General features: G+C 50.7%; 2 protein-coding genes and 2 non-coding genes across 4 annotated transcripts in view; all 4 read left to right on the top strand.

Annotated features, from left to right (window-relative positions):
* The first annotated feature begins 1,230 nt into the window (after positions 1 to 1,230).
* On the top strand, positions 1,231 to 11,612 carry Arl5c (ADP ribosylation factor like GTPase 5C). The gene is given in 6 exon segments (XM_051182820.1): positions 1,231 to 1,332; positions 1,544 to 1,621; positions 8,458 to 8,502; positions 9,207 to 9,288; positions 9,875 to 10,028; positions 11,416 to 11,612. Coding segments are annotated over 6 exon segments (510 nt in total). The 3' UTR covers positions 11,465 to 11,612.
* A 1,118-nt stretch (positions 11,613 to 12,730) lies between these two features.
* Trnac-gca (transfer RNA cysteine (anticodon GCA)) lies at positions 12,731 to 12,802 on the top strand. The gene has a single exon. It is a non-coding gene; the product is annotated as a tRNA-Cys (tRNA).
* Positions 12,803 to 13,154: 352 nt separating this feature from the next.
* Positions 13,155 to 13,226, top strand: Trnac-gca (transfer RNA cysteine (anticodon GCA)). The gene has a single exon. It is a non-coding gene; the product is annotated as a tRNA-Cys (tRNA).
* A 1,514-nt stretch (positions 13,227 to 14,740) lies between these two features.
* Positions 14,741 to 22,101, top strand: part of Plxdc1 (plexin domain containing 1) — a 52,407-nt gene continuing 45,046 nt past the window's right edge. Inside the window, exon 1 of the mRNA XM_051175564.1 lies at positions 14,741 to 15,139. Within this exon, the coding sequence (XP_051031521.1) occupies positions 14,755 to 15,139 (385 nt within the window). The 5' untranslated portion in view covers positions 14,741 to 14,754. The remainder of the gene's footprint in view (positions 15,140 to 22,101) is intronic.

The following is a 22,101-nucleotide window of genomic DNA, read 5'->3' as shown; positions in this document are numbered from 1 at the left end:
CCCCTAGGGGTCTTGGTTGCTGCTGCTTCTCTGTTTTTGCCTCTTGTGGTTCTGTTCTTTCCCAGTGTCCATTTTCCCCCCAGAGGCCTTGGGAAACTATTAGCCTCAACAGCCCTGTAGTCCAACAGCCCTGCCCCTCCCCAGCATCACAGCTGGTCCAGAGAGAGCCGATTGTGCCAACGAGGACTGGGCCCTGCCCAGCTGCCCACCTCAGGGATGGGCACCTCACGCCTGTCTCGCCACCTGTGCCAATGTCCCACCCCTCACCTGGGGGCGGGCTGCAGCTCCCACTTACAGGTTAGAAGATAGCACTGCCCAGCCTTTCGCTCCCTGTCTTGTCCTGTGCCCATCTGTCTGTCTATTTGTCTGTACTCCTCTAGGAGAGATATTTTGCCACATATAAAACCGCAGTCCTGCCCTTTGCGGCCACCTCCTGAGCCTGTTTCTTTGTTGCCACCACACACACACAGCCTAGCAGCCCACTGCCTCTCAGTAGTGGGAGCTGAGGACCTATGGGGGAGCAAAGGGGGAGTCCAGGAAAAAGCTGTGTCCTGGCTGTTAGGACAAAGGAGAGCTAGTACTTTTCTTTAGCGGGTTCTGAATTGTCTACAGGTATTCCTCATGGAGCCATAAGCTCACATCTTATCTGTTTAGGACCTGCAGAGGTGGGTGGGGGTGATGCTAATCCTGGTGTTGCTCACTGGGTGGGCTCCAGACCTACTGGTTCACATCTTAATACATGAGCTTTTTAATTTTATTATTTCCTTTCTGCTTTGACCTCCCAGTACTCTAGTAGCCCACCTCATGAGGGAGGGGTGATTTCCGTGGCTCTGGGATTCTCCCCCCACCCCCACCCCCCGCCAAGCTTGAACTCACAGAGGTTTGTCTGCCTCACCTCCTGAGTGCTGAGTTTAAAGACATGTCACCATGCCCCCACCAGCCACTTTTTGCTTTTGTATTCCCCTCTCCTAAGACAGGTACTCACGCTGTAGACAAGGCTCACTTGGAGTTTACCATGCATCCCAGCTGGCCTGGAGTTGCTTCAGCTTCCATAGATGCTGCTAGGTGTGTGTGAGCCACCATGGCTTGATATTTTATTTTGAGACAGAGCTTGCTATGGAACCCCAACTGACCTGGAATTCATGTAGTTGAGGTGGGACTGAAACTCATAGCAATTCTCCTGCTGCAGCCTTCTGAGTGCTGGGATCACAGGGTTACACATGTGCCACCATGTGGGTCCTGAGAATCAGCTTCGGGGCTGAGGAAGTTACCCACTTCTATGAAGAGGTGATAGATACCAGCCAGCCTCCTGAGATGTGTGAGGAAGACACCGTAAGTAGGTGGAGGTCCACCATCACCAGCTGACAGATGTGGGCTGTCACCCATATCCCACCTCACGCAGCACCTGCAAGCTTCCCCAGCCTGCTGGGTCTTGTTTCTCGGGGGACAACTCTAGAGGACTTGAATGTGTGGATCCTCCACCTGAGTGCTGCCCAAAGTGCATGTTTGTGTGACAATGACAGTAGATTCCTGATGCCCCCAGATGAGGAGCTTGCAGATCATGGATGGGGAACTGGGTCAGCCAATGCCAGAGTCCCTTGGGGAATTGATAGCAGAGCTGGTGAGAACCTTGCTCTGCCCCCCACCCCAGCCTTCTCACTACCTTTCAATCGAAGGGAATCAGTTGCTCACTTCTGTGTTTAGCTATAGAACCAGCATTTATTAAAGATCTCCTATATGGTAGGCTCAAACAGGCCACCACAGATAGCACTCGGAGTTTCTTGCTGTGGGGAGCATGTAGTACTGGGGGTACAGAGAAGGTGTGGAGTCTGGGAACATGGTTAGGTTAATCTAGACAGAGGAGTGGGAGGAAATTCCTAATGCAGAGGAAGAGGGAACAAGCATGACACACTATTGGCATCTGACTAAGTGAGCTTGGCAGGAGCAGGTCACAGTAGGCCTATGCTAAGGAGTCTGAGTTTTGTTCTGAAACTGATGCAGGAATTGAAGGATGTAAGTGGCAATCGCAGGACAGGGGTGCAGTGTAGAGTCTGCAGCCTCCCCTGCAGACAGCGCTGATACTCCAGGTTGAAAAGAGGCGAGCCCAGGCCACAGTGGAAGGCAGGCACTGACCGCCAGAGGAACCCTCCAGGATTTGAAGCTCTCAGAAGGGAGTAAGTTGGAGGTGGCATGCGAGAAAATTGGGAGTCACCAGGGGTGACTTCAGCCCCCACAGATATTGAATTTTGTGGTGCCTGTGACCCCCAAGTTCAACTAATTCTGCTCCACGGAGCACAGACTTTAGAAAGGTGGGGGTTGGGGGGTTGAGGAGGAAGCAGGTGTCTGAACATGCTCTGCCTCCTGTACTCTTTCTGCCTACAGTTGCATTTGCTCAGAACTTAGAGGTGGGCATTTCTAGCTGGCGTAGATAATAGAGATGAGGAGAAAGCCTGGTTTCTAGGTAACCGCAGCCCTCTACCCACTCGGGCTGCTCAGTCAGCAAGCTGGTGGCTGTTAACACTCGAGGATTTTAACAGCTATGACGTCAACTGGCCTTGCTACCACCATCACTTCCAGGCCTCAGAAAGCAGAGGCAGGGACTCTCCTAACCAGTACCTTTCCTAGTCATTGCTTCTCTGACTAGCTGCTTCCATCTCTGGTGGGCACCGCCCCAGTGAGCTGCAGTGGGATAAGCCACACACCCCAGATTTGCCCCAAGCTTCACTTTCCGGAAACTAATTGGTTTGAACTGAGACCACTTTGCCTAGGATGGGACCATGGTTCCAGGCTAATATCCTGCCTTATTTTAGCCCAAGTGATGGATTTCTTGGTGAAGTCTGTCTAGGTTTCCTTCTAAATCAAACCTCAAAGAACTGTGTCTGCAATGCTCTGGCAGCCAGAAGAAGAGGTTGGAGTCCCTAACCTACATAGATGCTAGGAACCAAATTCTATTCCTCTGGAAGAACAGCAGGCGGTGTTTAACCCCTCACTGAGCCATCTCTCTAGCCTGCAAGGCATTTCTTACCTGTTTACTTAATATGCTTGCAGAGTGTCACTTTCAATTCTGCAACTGGGTGACAAAGCAAGATGCCTTTCTCTCCCTAGGAACTAGATGGCAACAATGCTTAGAACACTGGTGATTCTCCGGATACTCTCTATAGCCCTACCAAGTCTCACAGCCTCAACACCAGCTCCTTTCCTAGGGGTTTAATGGAATCAGACTGGATGGACTGTGTGGATTGTGGTGGTCAATTTTGTATTGGTCTAACTCTCTGTTCATCAAGTAAAGTGGGGTGAACATCTGTTATATGCATCTGGGTGAGCCCATGGAGGTCAGTGGCCAACTTCCAGGACTTACTTCTATTTTTCTTTGCTCACTACAAACATCCAGGCTTTCTTTAGGCCTCTTACACTGGTACCCATGTTCCTTTTTTGTTTGTTTGTTTTAGTTTTTTTTTTTTTTTTTTTTTTTTTTTTTTTTTTTTTTTTTTTCGAGACAGGGTTTTCCCATGTAACAGTTCTGGCTGTCCTGGAGCTTGCTTTGTAGCCCAGGCTGGCCTTGAACTCAGAGATCTGCCTGCCTCTACCTACCAAGTGCTGGAATTAAAGGCTAGAATCACCACCACTCAGCTCGTTACTTTTTAAACACCCTAACTGCCATTCCCCAGGCTGTAGCTTAACTCATTCTAATACAACCCAGTAACTTCTCTCCCTGAATCATATGCCAGGCATTGGACAAGGCCCCGGAAGTGGGGAAACGTGCCAGTGAACAGGATTCAAGCTCCACACTGTAGGAAACAGACTTCCAATCTACAGATCCCAAAGAGAGAGAGGTCTGGGTAGCAGCAGAGCCAAGCCAGACCTTGGGGAACAGGAGGTGATGGTAGCAATGCAGTTAAAGGCTTCCTGGGATTCTCCTTTCAAAGCATTCAAGGTAGAGGAGGCACCAAAGCACAGACATGTCTGAGAAGATCTGGAAAAGAGCTGGGCCTATCTGAGTGAGGACCAGCATATGCAGAACCTGGTGGGGCAGGCTGCAAAGTCAGGCAGGGGCTCTTTATGGGGGCCAGTGAAGGCCACTTGAGGCTGCTCTAAACCCAGTGGGAAGCAGAGAGTCATCGAAAGCTTATGGAATGGGGGGCCAGTGACCATGACAAGTCCTTAAGAAAGGTGGGTAGGGCATGAGGAGGAAGAGGAGACCCCAATCACAGTAGGGGAGGTAGAAGCAGAACAGGAATAAAGGGTCACTCACTCCCTTAGGAGAGGGAGCCCAGGCATAAGGGGCTGTAGGAGGCTGCTCCCAGTGTGTGTGTGTGTGTGTGTGTGTGTGTGTGTGTGTGTGTGTGTGTGTGTGATATGACTGGAGCTGCTTTCGTGGAGTCTACCTTGACTTACAGTGTGGGAGAAGACTATCAAAGGCTTCCAGGTTTCTCAGGGCCAGACTGTGGTGTCTGGGACTCTCAATTTCTCAGCCCAAGCTCAACTGGCCTTTCCCATTTCTCTTTCCGGTTTCTGGGTTTCCCCCAGGTTTTGAAGTTCACAAACACATTTTTTTTTCTCCCTCCTTCTGCTGGACCTGCTGCATCCTTTGTGACACATGTCACCCTCTGTTGGGTTTGCCTGTTGCTGGAGCCTATGGGCCAAGCACTCAGAAGGTTGAGGCAGGAGGATTGCTGGAATCCAGGAGTTTGAAGCCAGCCCAGATGACACATCACATATTGAGGTCTTCTGTAAAACAAACAGAAAAAGATCAACAAATAAAAAGACCGTTTCTCCTCTGCTGAGAGTGATGGAGTGATGGTAGGTGGAACTGACTAGGGTACCCACAAGAGGAAAGGAGACCCCTTTCTTTTCTAGGGGAGCCACTTTAACTGGACCCAGAAAACTCCCTACTAATGAATCAGCTGCAAACAGGCTGATAGCTGGGATGTGATCTGTGAGCCTGCCTGCAGTTATTAAGAATATATTTTAGTTTTTGTTTTCTGTGTAGCCTTGGCTATTCTAGAACTCGATCTGTAGATCAGGCTGGTCTCAAACTTAGAGCTCCACCTGCTTCTGCCTCCTGAGTGCTGGGATTAAAAGCATGCACTGTCATACCTGGTCATAGTGATTTTAAAATTTTTATTTATATTATTTTTAATTATATATAAGCATGTGTGTATATATCTGCATGTGGGTATGTGCACATGAGTGCGGGTGTTAGCAGAGGCCAGAAGCACCAAATCCCCTGACCTGGAGTCAACAGAGAGTTGTGACTGTCTGATGTGAATGCTGGGGACAGAATTTGGGTCCTCTAAAAGAGCAGCAATGCACTTAACCACAAAGCCACCTCTTCAGCATTATTGTTGTGATTTTAAGCATGCCCAGCTGAAGATGGAGGTTTCTGTCCCGCCTGGTCCCACGCCATTTAGTCCCAAATATACACACAGAGGCTTATATTAATTATACTCATGGCAATACATAGTTTAATAGAAATGGGTTAATAATTAAGAGAAAGCTAGCCAATAAGAAGCCTGAGACATAGGTCAAACAGTGTGTTTATTTAGGAATAAATGGCTGTTGGACCAGGCAGGATAGAAACTACTTCAACAACATCCTGCCTGTGACCCTTTGGCTGCGTACAATTCATATAGCTAAGGATAACTATGAACACCACCTAACCCAAAATGGGAAAACTTAATCATATGTAATTAGGGGCTAGAGAGATGGTTCAGCAACTAAAAGCATTTGCTATTCTTCCAGAGGACCTGAGTTGGGATCCCAGTATCCTGATTGGGATCTGAGAACCTCTTCTGGCTTCTAAGGATACACATAACACATGTACTCATATATGTGGTGCTTGCACACACACACACACACACACACCTAAATAAAAATTAATATTAAGGAACCAGGATTAGTGGCACACACATTAAACACTGTGTTGAAAAACAAACAAAAACAAAATCTTTTAAAATATTACGAGATTGGATTGGCAAAAACATTCTGAGGGGTTTTTGTTGTTTGTTTTGTAACTCAGTTGCAGGGCTCTCCAGTGTGGGGACTTTGTAGATGACAAGGCTGTGTTGCAATGTCAGAAAGTTGGACCACCCTTGGAGAGTGTTGCCCCAGTGGTGGCTATAGTGAGAGGAAGAGCAGGCGTTTGCTTTGCACATTGCCGATTCTACTTGCAGCTCTGGAGCAGATGGTCCAAACTCCTCAGTTTCCCCAGGGTGAAGAGGACTTTGGGATTTTCTTTGCACTTTCAGGGCCCTGGTCAGGTACCTGGTCTTCACGGTGACATCCCTTAGACCCTTAGCACTGGTAAGGTACCAGCATTCCGTGGTATTCCCAGGATGAAGTTGGGGTTTCCCCAGCTGATAGGAGCACCAGGTTCCACAGGCAGGGCTTTGAGCACTTGAGACCAGATCTGGCTCTGAAGGCGGAGCCCCCAGATCCACCGGCCTACCAGTTCTGGGAGTGATATGGGGCACATGATAGCCAAACTGATGCGAATCTTTGGGAGCCAGGGTAAAGGGTGCACCGGACAGCCCAATGATCTCTTTGATTCCGCTGTCTTCTGGGGCTGTTGGGATTGGGGGTCGTTGGAGAAGACCTGGAAAGACCGACTGGGAACCTTTGGCTTCTAGAGCCCGTTGTGTGAACTCCCATATGCCCCAGGGACTCCCCTCCTCTCCCCTTCGCACCTCTGCTTCAATGTGCTCAGGTGTGGGAAACCCTCCTGCCCCTACCCCACCACCCAGCTGGGGTAAGCACAATGATGATTTAGAGGCCAGTATGCTTCGGATCCTCAGGCACTCCCTTTTTAGAAATGTGGAGGGAGATGAAGATGGGGTCAGCTATCTCTTCCACATTCCTGGAAGAGGTGCTGGCATCCGGTCCGATGGCAAGTGAAGTGGTACAGTCCCCAGCCAGCGAGGGATGCGTTTCCCAGTTCACTCTAGGGATTGGGTGCGGGGGGGGGCGGGGGGGGGACGCGGACAGGACGATGGACCAACACAACACAGAAAACTGGGATACCGAGCTCTACATCAGTGTGGTTGGGTTCTGAGATGGCCAGGACAGGGGTGGGGTCGGAGGAGGAGAGGGCACCCAGTCAGGAGTGGAGGGTGAGGAAGAGGCCAGGGCATGATGACTACTGGGGACACCCAAGCCTATGGTTTTTGGGGTTGGCTCTGTCCTTCCCTTTCCCCTGGATGCCTGCAGAGCAGAGTCATCATTGTGGAACTGAACAATGCTCTACCAGTTGTAACTACGTGGGAGCATTGAGGGTTGGGCCTCACACCACTCATTTGGACCAACCACCAGAGCCCTTCCCTGCGGTTCGCGGGCAGGGGCAGACGTGAGGAGTGATGGGAGGACGCTGGTGACCTTCCTGGTTTAGTGGTTTGGACTTGAATCCTGCAAGCTGTGGGCGACCGCAGTCTCACAGCCTCCCACAACCAGTCCCGGCTGCATTTCAGGTTTGGAATACCAGGTGGTTTCTCGTCTAGATGCTCTGGGCTCCCCCTGGCGGCAGGGCCCTTCTCACCCTTGCAAAGCTCTGCCGCTCAAACAGCCACCTGTGATTTCCAGGCCTTCTCTCAGGGTGGAGTCTGTCCTGATTTGGAGACTCCAAAGTACCTATTTATTTAGGGCAAGTGCTTCTCTGAGGGGAAAAAAAATGTAAAGTATTAATTAGTTAATATTAGAAAAGAAAGGTCTGGTGGTGTAGCTCAGTGGTAGATTGCTTGCCTAGAATTCTTGAGACACTAGATTCCTGATACTGTTAGATGATAAAAGAAAAATTCAAACAGTATGAAGTCCTTACTCCCAATCTTCCTCCTTATAACTATTTGGTAAATTTTCAGAAAATATGAGTAAATGGGGCATATTGGTCCTTGCCTATAATCACAGCACTTTGGAGGTTAAGACAGGAACATCTCATATTTGAGGTCATACAATGAGACATGACCATTAACAACAACAAGAACAGAGAGAGAGAGAGAGAGAGAGAGAGAGAGAGAGAGAGAGAGAGAGAGAGAGAGAACCCCCCAAGAGAAAAAAACCAAAATGAAAACAAACAAAAAAGTTGTTTTGAACCAGGAAAGTCTCTGATGGTCCTCACTTAGACCTGCCTGGTTTCTCACAGCTCCCACAATTCCAGTGTGGTCCATAGACCAGAAGCAGCGCCCCCATGTGGGATTTTAGCTCATTGCAAGCCTCTAGGCATCTGAGGTTGTTCTAAGGACACACACACACACACACACACACACACACACACACCGTTCTCTCTGGGGTCCCAGCCTAGGCCACACTTGGATTAACTCATACCTTTCTTTCCCCACACCAATCACAGGCCATTGGCCTTAGCGATTGCTTGGTCGCCCAGGGCTGAGTTGTTCTGAACTGAACTCAGCTGCTGGGGGGGGGGGATAGAGGGGTGATGGTCAGAGCCTTCTCTTGTTATGGGGCCAGGAGGCTCTGTGATCCACTTGGGACACATACTACTCCAATGCTGAGGTGAGGAGGGAACCAGGCCTGGGAGGTCTGGGAAGTGGCTGTGTATTAGCCCACCAGTCACTTATCACACTCTCTGAGCCTAGCTCCTGTTACCTGGGATGTGACTGGAATAATGGTCACTCAAGGAAATAATAACAATGTGTCAAATATTTAACATTGTTTAGCATCTGTGAAGATTTCTGAATCTTACAGAACAAAAAATTAAATATATAAATACAAATATAAAAAAGAAAGATTTTTGATCCTAAGATGAGTGTGGTGGTCCATGCCTGTAATCCCAACACTTGGGGACAGAAAGAGGAAGATCATAAGTCTCAGAACAGCCTTGGGTTGCATACCAAGATTTTTGTCTCCAAAGAATAAAATATAAGGTGATTAAAAATGGGTCCATCCAGCTGGGTGTTGGTGTGGCACATGTCTTTAGTCCCAGCACTCAGGAGGCAGAGTCAGGTAGATCTCTGTGAATTCAAGGCCAGCCTGATCTACAGAGCTAGTTCCGGGACAGGCTTCAAAGCAATACAGAGAACTCTGGGGGGAAAAAAAGAAAAGAAAAAGGGTCTATCCTGATGCAAATGTTAGGCCACACAGTTCCTTTCCTGTGGGGCTGGCACTTAAACAGGGCAGAGACCTAACCATTGGTAGGAAGGATGTTCACCAAAGACAAAGCTTGTGTCCCATATCTCTCTCTCTCTCCTGTTGGGTAGTTTGTCAACCTTGTGATCAATAGTACAGACCAGAATCGGCTGCTGACCACCCGGGAGGAGCTGTATAAGATGCTGGCCCATGAGGAAAGCCCCTGAAAGTGGGAAGCCATCCAGCGAGACTGGCTGTGTGTTCTCGGTCTGGTCACATGCTAGTGCATTATAGATGAAGGGTCTGATCAGGGTCTGGAGCACAACCGAGCACAGAAGCTAGAGCTGCTGGTTCAAGGACTGAGCTCACTGCTCACTCACTCCCTGTGAGACCCAGAGCAAGCTGCTTCACTTCTACTAATAAGGAGGATTGTTAGTTTCTACCTTACAATGGGAATGGTGTTTCTTACATGCAATCTGGAAAGCTGAGGCTGATTGACATGAGGTTGAAGCCAGCCTGGACTCCATAAAGAGTTCCAGGCCAGCCTGGACTACAGAGTAAGAGTTTGGTTTAAAAAACAAACAAACAAATAAACAACAGTAACAAAACATTGTTATTGTAACCATCCTGTGTGCAGGAGATAGATGCCCCATGAACTGTAGCATCATTTGATGGGGTTGCTCATGTCGGGGTGGGTCTCCACCTTCGTCCCACAAGGCCATCGACCTCTTTTGCTAAGACAGTTGGGCAGGGATCCCAGGGGACTCTTGAGGCTGTCTGACAGGGCTCTTCTGCCCACAGGTGCTTCAAGATGCCTCAGTCCTGATCATTGCCAACAAGCAGGATGTGAAAGACTCCATGGCCACAGCAGAGATGTCCCAATTCCTCATACTCACTGCCATCAAAGACCACCCGTGATATATCCAGGGCTGCTGTCCTCTCACCAGAGAAGGGTCAGCCCCCACCTCTCTCCTGCCTGGCCCAGCCAATGGGCAGAAGGTTACAGGAACCCCTCTCCTGCCTTTTTCCAGTCAGAATCTGCCCACATTTGGCTCCAGGCCCAGAAAGATGGACACAGGTCCATAGCTAAGATCCTGTGAGCCTGCAGAGCCCCAGTTCTCTGAGGGCTAAAACTCCTCCCAAACTACAGGGATCTTAGGGGCTGAGAAATTTTTTAGAGACAGTGACACGGATAAAGTGGCAGAAAGGCAAGGGTAACTCTGATTTTGTCTTTGGGGGATAGACCTTCGAGGCACAAGTTGATGACTCTCTGAGTTTCTTACTTTCTCCCCCAGTTCTCCAGAGAGTGACTGGCATGGTTTCTTCATTACCTACTTCATGCCAAGTACTGTTCTTGGAACTGGAAAAAACAGTGGTGAACAAACCAGACAAAAATTCCTGCCTCGGGGCTGGCGATCTAGCCTCATATGTGTGAAGCCCTGAACTATTGCACACCTGTAAGCCTACTACTTGGGCACTTGGGCGGTAAAGACAAGAGTTCAAGCTCATCCTCCACTATCTAGTGGGGTCAAGGCTAGACTGGGCTACATGTCAAGGCCCCCGCAGCGAAAAACAAAAAACAAAACAAATCAACAAAGTGATACACAGGAGGTGGAAAAAGCAAAGAAAGATTGGGGATAGCTGAGGGGAAACTGTGTGTGTGTGCACACGTGCGTGTGTACATGCCCATGGTGAGAATTAAGGATTCTAGTGCTTGGATCAGATACCTCAGCGTGTGAAGGGCTGGATTTCTCCAAAAGGGCCTCTCACGAGACCTGGAAAATTCCTTTCATCTTCCTTGTCTAGATACTTTTTTAAAGAAGAGAAGAATTTCAATAAAAGAATCAGAGGGACCACAGATTTCTGGCAATATGTTTGTTACCTTTACCCATTAGGGACTCTGGTCTTCTCCAATCTATAGTCAAATTCAGTGTACTCCCTAGATGTGGTCAAGTTTCTACTTTTGCCCTGGAGATGTTACAACACCCCTCCCTCCACCCCCACCCCACCCCCACTGCATAAGGAGCTTGCCTCTTCCCAAGCCTTTGAGGTCTGTCACTACTCCTAGTGACAGAAGGCTTGCCAATGACTTGCTCAGGGACCCAGGAAGGTGAGTCTCCCATTCCTTCTGGTGGAATGTTTTTCCCCAGGAGCCCCAGCCCCCAGCACAGTGGGTGCTGATGCATTCTGGAACTCAGCTCACTTCCCTTCTACCATTAAGTGATTGAATATAACCTTGGCTACCCTCTCAGTCTGTCCCAGGCAGAGGCTTCCAGTTTTCCAGCCATCATCTTATGGGAAATGCTAATGGTCGGTTGTACCATTCCTCCCTCCCCGCAGGCTGCCAGCTGGGCTTCAGGGGATGCAATCTCAGGCCACCAAAGACTGATGTTCCAGCCCGAGGCCAACCAGAAACCACGTGGTTAGCACAGGTGAGAAACCCCAGCCATTTGCTGGTGGAAACTGGGTGGCTATGGACAAAGAGACTGCCACTGTTGTCACTGAGGGGCTGGATCAAAGACTTCAAGCTGGTACAGACAGGGATACAAATGAAACTGTCCCATTCCATCACTGCAGATGTGAAGAGACATAGGGAACCTTCTGGGTGTGTTGGGGGACCCTCTTCCAGCCCTCATCTTCTATCTACCCGGAAAGCAAGAGATCTTTGACATTGTACGATCGCCATTGTGTAAAGGAGATCCCGATCAAGGAGACAACAGGACCTGGTCAAAAGTTGGGGGGTGGAGTAGGATGGAGAGGCGAAAGAGTGGAAGGACAGAACATTCCAGAACATTCGTTCACACTGTAGGAGTCAATGTCCTCCCATCCCCCTTGCCTTTCTGCTCCTTCGTGGATGCTGACTCTGACAGCTTTTGGGGTCTAAGTTACCACGTGAATCTCCTTCTTTCTCAGTGTCCTTCCGGTGTGAGTTCTACTCCTCTCAAATGTCAAAGGTTTCAGTCTTTGTGTCACGTTTAAAAGCAAAACAAAACATTGCATTAAAATTTTAAAAGTAAAGGTATATAGTGAGTGCCACCGAAAACTTCTCATCTCTTATTTCTGTGTGTTCCTAAAGCTGGCTTTTGTTCCTTGCTGAAAGGTGTGTGTGTGTGTGTGTGTGTGTGTGTGTGTTGGGGGTGGGGAGGAGGGTCACCTTGAAATCGGGGTGGGGAAGCCGGGACTGACTCAACGCTCCATTTGGCTAGGGTTGGCCAGGTTTTGGCATCAGCTAACCAGGACCGGGGCTCTTGGCTCTGAATCTAGTGGCGACAACAGGCTTGTAGTGGTCCACTGAGAAGGAGACCCCAGTGGGAGGAAAAGCCCCAGTATCCTTTAGAGGTGATGCTAAAGAGGGATTGGAGGCCCATGCTGCCCTTCTACATTCAGAGATCTAAAAAGGATAGCATCTCCGCTTTCCAATCAGGCAGGACCTCTAGGGGAACCTGGGCAGAGAAACAGAGGACCCAGTATTTTTAATTTTGTAGCTTCCCTGAGATGTGGTTATGAAGGGAAAGCTCGTGAATTTTAGACATTTCAGTCACGTTTTATATTTTTTTCCATTAGGTTATTCTTGATATAACAAAAATGTAAAAGCATTGGCTCCGTAGAAGTCTATTCCATTGAAATGAATTCTGATAAACCAATCTAGTGTGTCGGGGGTATAGCTCAGTGGTAGAGCATTTGACTGCAGATCAAGAGGTCCCCGGTTCAAATCCGGGTGCCCCCTCACGGCCTCTGGTCGTGCTTACTTTTAGCGAACAAGCCGCCTCCTAGAAAGGGTACTCCCCGAGGTCACCTTATTTTGCTGACTTGTGACTATTGCGGCAGTCCAGTGTACATCCTTGGTCGGAATGTGGCCCGAGCCGAGCCTGTCGGCCAACCGATCCCTCGAGGCAGCCACTCGTGAACCGCAGGACTCTCAGAGCGTCAGGAAATACCTTTTGTTTTTAAACGAGCAATCGGAACGTCAGTTCCTTACATTTCTTGAAAATTCGGACCTAACTCAGCTTTTAGACACGCTTTAGTGCGCCTGCGCCAGAATCGCACTTAGTGGTTATTGGCGCGAAGCTGCCAGCAGAGGGGGTATAGCTCAGTGGTAGAGCATTTGACTGCAGATCAAGAGGTCCCCGGTTCAAATCCGGGTGCCCCCTTTGTGTTTTCTTTTGTTTAGATGGTTTTCTTATGTTCCACGTGTTTTTATGGTAAGATTTCCTTCACCAACTTCCAGAGAGTCGGGAAGCGATAACGGCGGTAAGTATCTGGGAATATTTAGGATAGTGCCTCTCTGAATGTGACCAGCGGCTGCACTTAGGTCCGTGCTAGAAATGAAGATTCCTGTTCTCATCTCTGACACAGTGAAATAGCCTGGGTTGCGTCTAAAAATGTGTTTTCTGAGGAGAGCCCCGGGTACACGCGTTTAGAATCTTGTAAATATCATTTGCTTCTGATACTTTCAAGTTGCTGCTTTTGCCTGAACCCTAATAAAAGGCCTTATAAACATGCAGCCCGGGCACCAAGACTGGCAGAGCACGAAGACACCGGATCTGAGGCTGGAGGTTCTCCACGGCGCCTGCGCGGACGGGCCGAGCCAGGAGAGCCGCAAAACGCCAACCGACCCGGTGGTTCATCACACTTCCACTGGGCGGCGGTAGGAGGCCGCAGCTAGAAAAGCCGATTCGAACCCTCCCCCGCTCCCGCTGCCAAGCAAGAATTCAGTTAGGCATTCGGGATCCAGTGGCTCTTTTGGTGGGCTCACGCTTGTAATCCTTTCAATAAATCAGAAACAGGTAGGGTGGTCGTGAGTTCGAGGTCAGTCTGGTCTAAAATGTGACTCCCTGTGTGGAAAAAACAGTAACAACAAAAACTTGTGTTAGCTTGTCTTAGCCCATAAAGGGTCTGAGGGAAGTAATCTCTGGGCTCTTCTACCGGGAGAAAAGTGGAATTGGGGTCCTGAGAGATGAGAGAGAATCTAGTTTCTTTTCTCGGATCCTTCTTTTGACCGCAGCGTCAGGCCACTCACCTACTCAAGACCACACCCGACTTCTGTCCCCACCCGCACCCTCCTTCTGGGGATTGCCCCCAATAAGCAGCCTGTGCACCCTTCCTTCCCGCACTCTCCTGGTCTCTAGCATGGAGGAAGCCAGGGGCCCCTCCGCCTGCTCCACTCTCTAGGTCCCAGTTCTTCATCTTCACACGAAGTAGGACACAGGCACCTTCGCGCCCTGACCTGGTTCCATGCCGTCTATCAAATCTCCTAAATTGCGGGTATTTTTATTCTCTCCGGGAAGGGGCGGGAAAAAAGTGTCCTATTCTCAGAGCCCGGTAGAGTTGGAGTCCGTGGGCGCCGCTTCCAGGCTCTGGATCTAGCTTTGATTGAGTCTGGCCTTCTTGGGGATGGGGCGTCCGTGCTGCTTTAGAGTAGGAATGTGCCAGATCCCTGCACCTAGGCGTCTGCTGGGCTGGGGGTCGGAGGAGAGCCGGTGCTGGGGATGGGGTGTGAAGCAGTGAAGTGAGGAATGCAATTCGCGCCTCTGCTGGGGCAGAGGCTGGGGGGATCCGCTGCGGGAGATTCCTGGTGCGTGGGTCGCTGTGTGCACTTATGCAGAACACCAGGTAGCCCCAGAAGTCCAAGGACCGGCTCAGGAAGTCACATGCCCTGGGGATGAGTGGCAGGAGCCAATGGCCCAAGTAGGGGCGCTTCCTGGGGTCCTCCACCGCGGCCTTTTTCCTGATCTTCCGCGCCAGCCGCGTTCTCTCGGTGACCAGAGGCGTCTCGGGTCCGGTGGGGCGCGGCGCGGAGCTCCGGGAGGCGGGGACCCCGGCGTCGCGCCCCGCCCTCCAGATCCTCCCGCCCGCGCTCCCCGAGGCCACAAAGCCGCGCTTTGCTTGTCGTGCCCGCTCGGCTCCCGCTCCCCACTCGCCCAGCCCGGGGCAGCTCCCTCTCCAGCCGCTGCCGCGGGGATCCTGAGGAGGTCCGTGCCCACCATGCAGGCTCAGCTCTGGCTGCTGCAGCTGTTGCTGCTCCGCGGGGTCGTGCGCGCGCTTAGTCCCGCAACACCCGCAGGTAGGATGCGCGGGCAGGCAGGGCAGGTGCAGACCCACCAGCGGGACGCGAGATATTGCCCGCGGGAGGCCGGGGACAGGGGACAAGGGACCCTATTTTTCTGTGTGCTCACAGAGGGTTTGCACCCCATGCTTCTGTCGGGGTCCCCAGAAGAGTCCTAGGGACCTCGATCATACCGGGGAGGCGTTTGCCTTTCCATGTTCTTCCCTGATGCCACCCTCAGCTGCTCTAGGCTTGAGTCCCAGTTGGGCTTGAAGACTGCTTGGGAGCTGCAGGATGATGGGGACACCTTAGCCAAGCCTTTCTCTCCGGGCGCCAGGGTGGCGGTCTAACTCACTTCCCCTACCTGTTTCGTACCGGTTGAGAAGCAGGGGCCCCAGGAAAAGGCAGCTTGCTGCTCCCGCTTCTCCCAAAGTTAAGAGTCCCCTCTCCCTCCTGTTCGGTTCTGCTTGGTTCTCTGTTGCCCTGACTGTGCCAGGGGTGGAGGTGGAGGCTGAAGGGGGGGGGGGGGAGGAGCTTCCATTCTGCACACTCCTCTTTCCCCTATTATCAGTTTCTTAAGCCCTTCACTCAGAGATGCTTTCGGAGCTCTGTCTTGAGTCCTCATGCTATCAAGAAAGGCTATTTTCAATGTATCATTTAAGTTCCGCACACAGACTTTCTCTGGGGCTGGGAATAAGGGTGATCTTCAATTCCTTGGAAGGGAGAATTGGGTGCCCCTCATTTGGGGTCAGGGAAGAGGTAGTTGACGGGGTGCTGCTGTTGGCTGTTGTTTCAGCATTGGCCCTAACCGCGTTCTGGACTTTAATGGCCACAGCACATGGTTCAGATGAACCTGAGTTGGGATGAGATGGGTGGGGTGGGGTGCTGGTGATGATGTGGAGGGAGAGGGCAGAATGGTCACTTGTCTAGAGACTGATGTGGAACCATCAGTGTTCAGGGAGGCCCTACAGACGGTGGCTGGACACTTGGCTTCCAGTTCTGCTGTCTCACTTTGCTATGTGACCTTGGGCAAATTACTTGCCTTCCTGGGCCCATTTCTTGATTTGTAAAATGAGGTTACTGTTGAACTCTTTGGCTTTTGGAAGTGGAATTATGAAAGATGCTTTCCCTTCTCATGATATTCTTCCCTTCTCAAACATGCACAGGCAATTGATAATTTGTCTTAAAAGTGCAAATAGGAAGTTACTAGGAGGGCTAATTTCTTCTTGTTAGCCTTAGTGTTTCTGAGCTCAGATATGGCTGGGTTGATGAGGTGTTTGAGCCATGGAGAGGGTTGAGGAGGGTTGAGGAAGGGGCCCAGGGATGAGTGTCACCTGTGTAAACATAGACTTTCTCTGCATTGGGACTAATCTGGGAGATGTGGACTATCTGCAGCAAGTGAGGTTGAGGTTAGACCCAAGGAAGCTATAAAAAGCCATCTCTTTCCAGGTTCAGCTGGGCTTGGTGGTGGTGGGGTTGTAGAGCTGATCAGAGTATATGTGCCAGTGGGGAAGGCTGGGAAGGGTCCCTTCAGGGAGGCTGGCTGCTTGCTCAGTATGGTAGAGCCTCTGTAACCAGTGAATGCAATACAGAGCAGGCCCAACCCCAGCAGAGGCAATGGTGTCCCCATTAGGGCTGGCAGGCCTGGCAGCAACAAGGTCCCCCATCCCCAGAGCCTTGTCCCCACATCCATCCTTAGAATGGGGACAGGAGACACCAATGACCTAAGTAGGAGTCTAGTGACAAGGAGACCAGAAGAAGCCGGCAGGCAGGCAGAAAGAAAAACAGATGACAGACAGGAAGATGACCTCAGAGCCCAGGGAGTGGACCCTGAAGGTCTGGTCCCAGGGGAGCCAGAGATACCCAGGACACACAGAGGGAGAATCTTGCAGGTAGCCATTTCCAAACCCACCAGGGGCCCCTGCGCTTTGAGCCAAGGCTGCCTGTCTCTAGAGAGGGAACAGAACAGAAGTCTCATAACCTGTCCAACAGTAATCTGCTTCCAGCTTCCTCCTTGCCCGACCAGGGCCCTCCCAATATAAACCAGTATACTGCGACTAACCCCAGACCCCTCAATGGCTGCTGACATCACTACTGCTTCCCAGCACCTCCAGGACCCCCTCTTCAGAGACACCAGCAGGGCCAGGCAGCCTCCCCGCCTGATTCCTGGTGCTGCATCTATGGGAGGAAGTTTGGGCTCAGGATCATGCCTCCCTGTCACTGAGAACTCCTCCACCCCCTCACACCACAGCTTGTATGGAAACCTGCTTAATAAATGTCTGTGGGAAAGCTGGGCATGGTGCTCCGCACTGAGAGCAAGGCCCCAGGGAGGAAGAATGATCAGAAGTTCAAGGTCATCCTCAGCTATGTAGGGGGTTTGAGGCCTGCCTGGGCTACATGAAACTCAGTTGAAAACGAAGCCACTGAACAGTGAGTGCACAGGTGCTTCTGACGAATCCCTTTCTGGGGTAACCTTCAGAAATCAGAGCCCCCCCTGTGCCCCCTCCTCCTGCTACCTGGTGTCCTTCCGAGGTGAGGGCCGGGGTTTCTGCAGCATGGGCTTTACAAGTAGGAGGTGGGATTAGTGAGGCCTGGGAGAACCTTGTGGGAAGCAGAGAACAGGACTTTGAGATGTAGCCCAGGCTGGACCTTTAACTTCTGATCTTCCTGCCTCCACCCCACAACGCTGGAATCAAAGACACAATGCCATCCTGGCATGTTTACGTAGCACTGGAGAATCAAACCCAGAGCTTCCTGCATGCTAGGTAAGCATTCTACCAACGGAGCTACATCTCCAGACCTAAGGGAGGTCAGTTTTGCTGGCTGTTTTGCGTACAATTTTGTTGAAGATTCAATCTAGCAGTGGTCGAGCTGTTCTCACCCCATCTTATATTAGAAATGGATGCTTCCAGAGAGCTTGTAAGCTGTGGTGATGTGGTTCAAGGTTGGGCCTCCAGCTTGGTGACAAACCTGTGCTCTTCCTCTGCTGTGATAAGTCAGTGGGGGTCTTCAGCCAGGCTGTGCCTAAGGGAGGGTCTCCTCTGTCCTATGACTTGGTGCTGGCTTCCCCTTCCTTGCTGCCAGCCTCCCTCCTTCACTTACTGGTGACTCTTGAACACTGGTCCTTGCAGTCAGTACCCAGAATTCTAGATGCACAGGCAGGAAAGGGCATGAGGGTCCAGGGGGCCAGCTTGGGTGGTGCTCCTGGCATCTGGGAGAGGGGGAGGGAAGCAATGACATTTAAAAAAATATTTTATTTGCATTGGTGTTTTGCCTGCATATATGTCTGTATAAGAGTGTCAGGTCTTAGAGTTACAGACTATTATTAGTTGCCATATGGGTGCTGGAGAATTGAACCCAGGTCCTCTGGAAGAGCAGTCGATGCTCTCAACCACTGAACCATCTCTCCAGCACCAAAGCAATGGCATCTTGTCACACTTGGGGGAAAGGATTCTTTTTTTTTCAGCAGGTGAAAAGGATTGTTTAGGAGCAGAGTGCTGTTGGCTGAGGAAACTGTGAGCCTCTGGTGGCTGGAGCAGGGCTGGGTCCTAGAGGGCCTCAGCAGATGTGAGGGAAAACAGGGGCTGGCCACAAGTGCCCTCGGAGCAGCAGGAGGGATGCATGAGAGATGGAATCAAGTGGGACTCCTAGCTGGCTTGTCCTAGCTAGAGTTGTGGACAACTGGCTGTAGGGCACAGAGTGGGTGCTGAAATGAATGTCCAGAGAGAATCTCAGTGGCCTGAACAAGATGGCGGCAGTATGCAGGGCTGTGTCAGGGTCAGGGAATGGGAGCATGACCTTTGTACTCCCCACACTAGGTCAGGTCAGGCCAGTGGTATCCAGGGTACCCTCCAGGAATCCAGACCTGGGGCAGCCCCTGTACCTTAAGAGACAGCCTGAGAGTTTCTAGTCATTTCTTTTGTAGCCCAGGCTGGCTTTAATAAAAGGCTCTCCCACCTCAGCCTCTGGAATGATGGGATTACAGGGTGTTCCATCCTGTCAGCTTCCTATCGCTTTTATTTATTTATTTTTGAGGTAGGGTCTCATTATGCAGTCCTGGCTCACCCAAATATTGCTATGTTGGCCAGGCTGGCCTTGAACCCACAGAGATCTGCCCACCTCTGCCTCCTAAATGTTGGGATTAAGGGCATGTGCTAGCTACTATGCTTGGCCTTATTGCACTGTGTTCGGTGGCTCTGACCAGACTGGAGCCAGCCTGGGTGAGTTCAAATCCTGCCAGTGACTGATTAGGTGGCCTTGCAGTGGGGGGTGGAGGTGGGGATGGGGGGATGAGGGGGGGTAGGGAGGTGGAGTGTTGTTTAGCATCTTCAGGCCTTGTTTCCTGGGGTTGATTGACATGAATGTGTGTGTGTGTGTGTGTGTGTGTGTGTGTGTGTGTGTGTGTGTGTGTGTGCACATGCTTGAACTACTGCAGCTAAGATGGTGGCCTCTCTGACAGCACTGCTGTTATGCCATCCCATTAGATGATGCAGTGCTTAGAGCTGAGAGACTGAATTCAGCCTCTGATCTGGAAGTAAATGATGGAATGGTTACTGACAGGAAGCAACAGGGGCAAGGGTATCCTAGGGTATCCTAGACATGCATGCCACCTATGTGAACCATTAGGCTTCAAGGCTGTGTGACCAGCCACCTACACTGGCTCCTACTGTAGGCTAAGAGGTGATATTCTATCCCATCCAACTGAGAGGGGTAAGAAATACTGACATGATGAAGCTGAAGAGATGCTACTTCTGGGGACTCCCAGCTCTTTGTAGCATCCTCTGCCTTACTCCATCATCCTGCACAGAACTTGTGCCATACCCCTGCCCTTGGCTGGTTGGGACCTCACCTCTGTTTTTACTTAGTACTGAAGACAACCTATTATTGGCATGGTTGTCTCACAGGGAAGCTGAAGGTTACAGAGTTAAACTGCCAGGTCCCAGCTTGAGGATGATGGGCTGGAAGGGACCATCTTGTGGGCCTCCTATCTCCCCATTTGACATCCCTCTCCATAGTCAGTCCAGGGTTGGTACTTCCTGCCAGTCCACACTTCAGCCCTTCCACTTGGTCTGCATGTGGCCTTTCCACTTCTGGCTTCTGCCCTCCCCTTGGGGCTCCTTGCAGGAGGACTTTGGGAGAAGGCCACCCAACTCAGCATGAACAGCCTGCCACGAACGGCGGTGGCCTCGCTGGTGAGGTCAGGCTGCTTGAGTAGGGCCGATGCTGGGCTTTCAGCTCTTTGGTAGATATCTTGTGGAAAAGGTCAGAACTGCCCCTCTGCCCACGTTCTCCAGGAGCATCTGGTTATGATTAGGGGCAGAGACGTGAGAGGGGCCCGGCAAGAGTCCAGCAGGCACCAGCAGCCAAGAATGACTTAATTGGATAAAATGTCTAACGACAAATGAGAACTCCACAGTAGCACCCTGGCCAGTCCCCAGGCTTGGTCCAGCCAAGCCTTGTTTCAACCCCTGTCTTTGCTGCTACCCCAGAGCTATCCCCTAGTGGAGTGTCCTCAATTATGCAATGATTGAGCACTTACTGTATGCCAGGCGCTCTGAGGAGAGTGGAGAGAGGCCTGAGGAGCACAGGTCTTCCAGGGAGAGGACACACAGTGACCTCAGAGAGGGGATCTAGGACAGGAGCTTTGGTGAGCAAGGTGGGTGGAGTCAGAGGTGGAGAGGAGAGAGATATCTCTTATTGAGGACCCCAAACTGATGGAGGCCACAGGTGGGGTGATCTGTGTCCTTTATATATCCAGGTCAGGTGTGACAATTAGAATGACGACATAGGGCCCAGCTGTGGGAACCTAACTTTCTGAAATGGAAAGGGATGCTCTCAATATCATTTTGAATCACTTTAGCAGCCCCAAGACAGCTGGAGTCTTAGAACAACTGCATCTGGGTGGCCACTTGCCAATCCTGTGCTCATGACAGACATTACTAATCGATCATGACAACCTCTGCTGTGAAATACAAATGAAGTCTTGGGATTCCTATCGAGGGTGCTTCTGGCTGTCACTAATTAATGGGAGATGGTATTTGAGATGAAACCTCTTTGCCATCCCAGCTGGTTTCTCGTCCCCTGGTTATACAGGAAAGTGATTTGCCTGAGGTTGAAGCTTGAAAGTAGTAATGGAGCTAAAACTATTGTGAGTATTCAGGCATCTGTTCTGGCCTGTCCTTGGGGTTCTGACAGGATATATCCTCAGCTGCAGCCACTAAGAGCACCCCCTGTGCACATTCACTACATTCCCTTTCAAAAGCGCCCTGGCCACCTCCCTCTATCCTCTTTCTTTTCTCTCCCTCTTTCTGCCTCTCCCTCCCTTCCTCCTTCCCTCCCTTTCTCTTCTCTTCTGCCTCTCCTGTCCCTCCTGTCCCTAGAGGCCAGTCTCCCCTGCCACTTCCTCTTTTCCCATTCACTTTCCCCCAATAAACAAACCCCTCCACCCAAGCTTTGTCCCAGGTGCCCCTCCTTAGGACAAGGGAGCCAGGTAAGATAACACACACTTTTGGTCCTAGCAACCTACAGGCAGATACAGGCAGATCTCTGTGATTTAAGGCCAGCCTCATTTACATAGCCAATTCCAGGTCAGCCAGGGCTAAGAATTAAGGTCCTGTTTCAAAACAAACAAACCAAATCAAGTGGACAAGGGAAAAGCATCTGTTTCCAGGGAGTTTCTGGTTATGTCTTTTCAGCAATCACAGCCAGTGGAGGAGGGAGGAGGGGAGTGAGGTGTGGCAGGGTCCAGTGGGTAGAGAGAAAAGATGCTATTGAATGGCTTACAAAACTATGATCCAGGCCAACAAGCCACCAGACTTAAAAATAGGTCAAGGACTTAAACATGCTCCTAAAGAAAGCATACAGTCAATAACACACAAAGTGTTGCCCATCCTCACTAATCATTCAAGAATAGGTATCACAAGTACGTATCACTTCCTGTCCATTGATTAGAATGGTTACTACCAAGATCGTGGGGAATA

The sequence above is a fragment of the Phodopus roborovskii genome, unplaced genomic scaffold, assembly GCF_943737965.1.
Source record: "Phodopus roborovskii unplaced genomic scaffold, PHOROB, whole genome shotgun sequence".
NCBI classification, from domain to species: Eukaryota; Metazoa; Chordata; class Mammalia; order Rodentia; family Cricetidae; genus Phodopus; species Phodopus roborovskii.
This window is presented reverse-complemented; position numbering and strand designations above follow the sequence as displayed.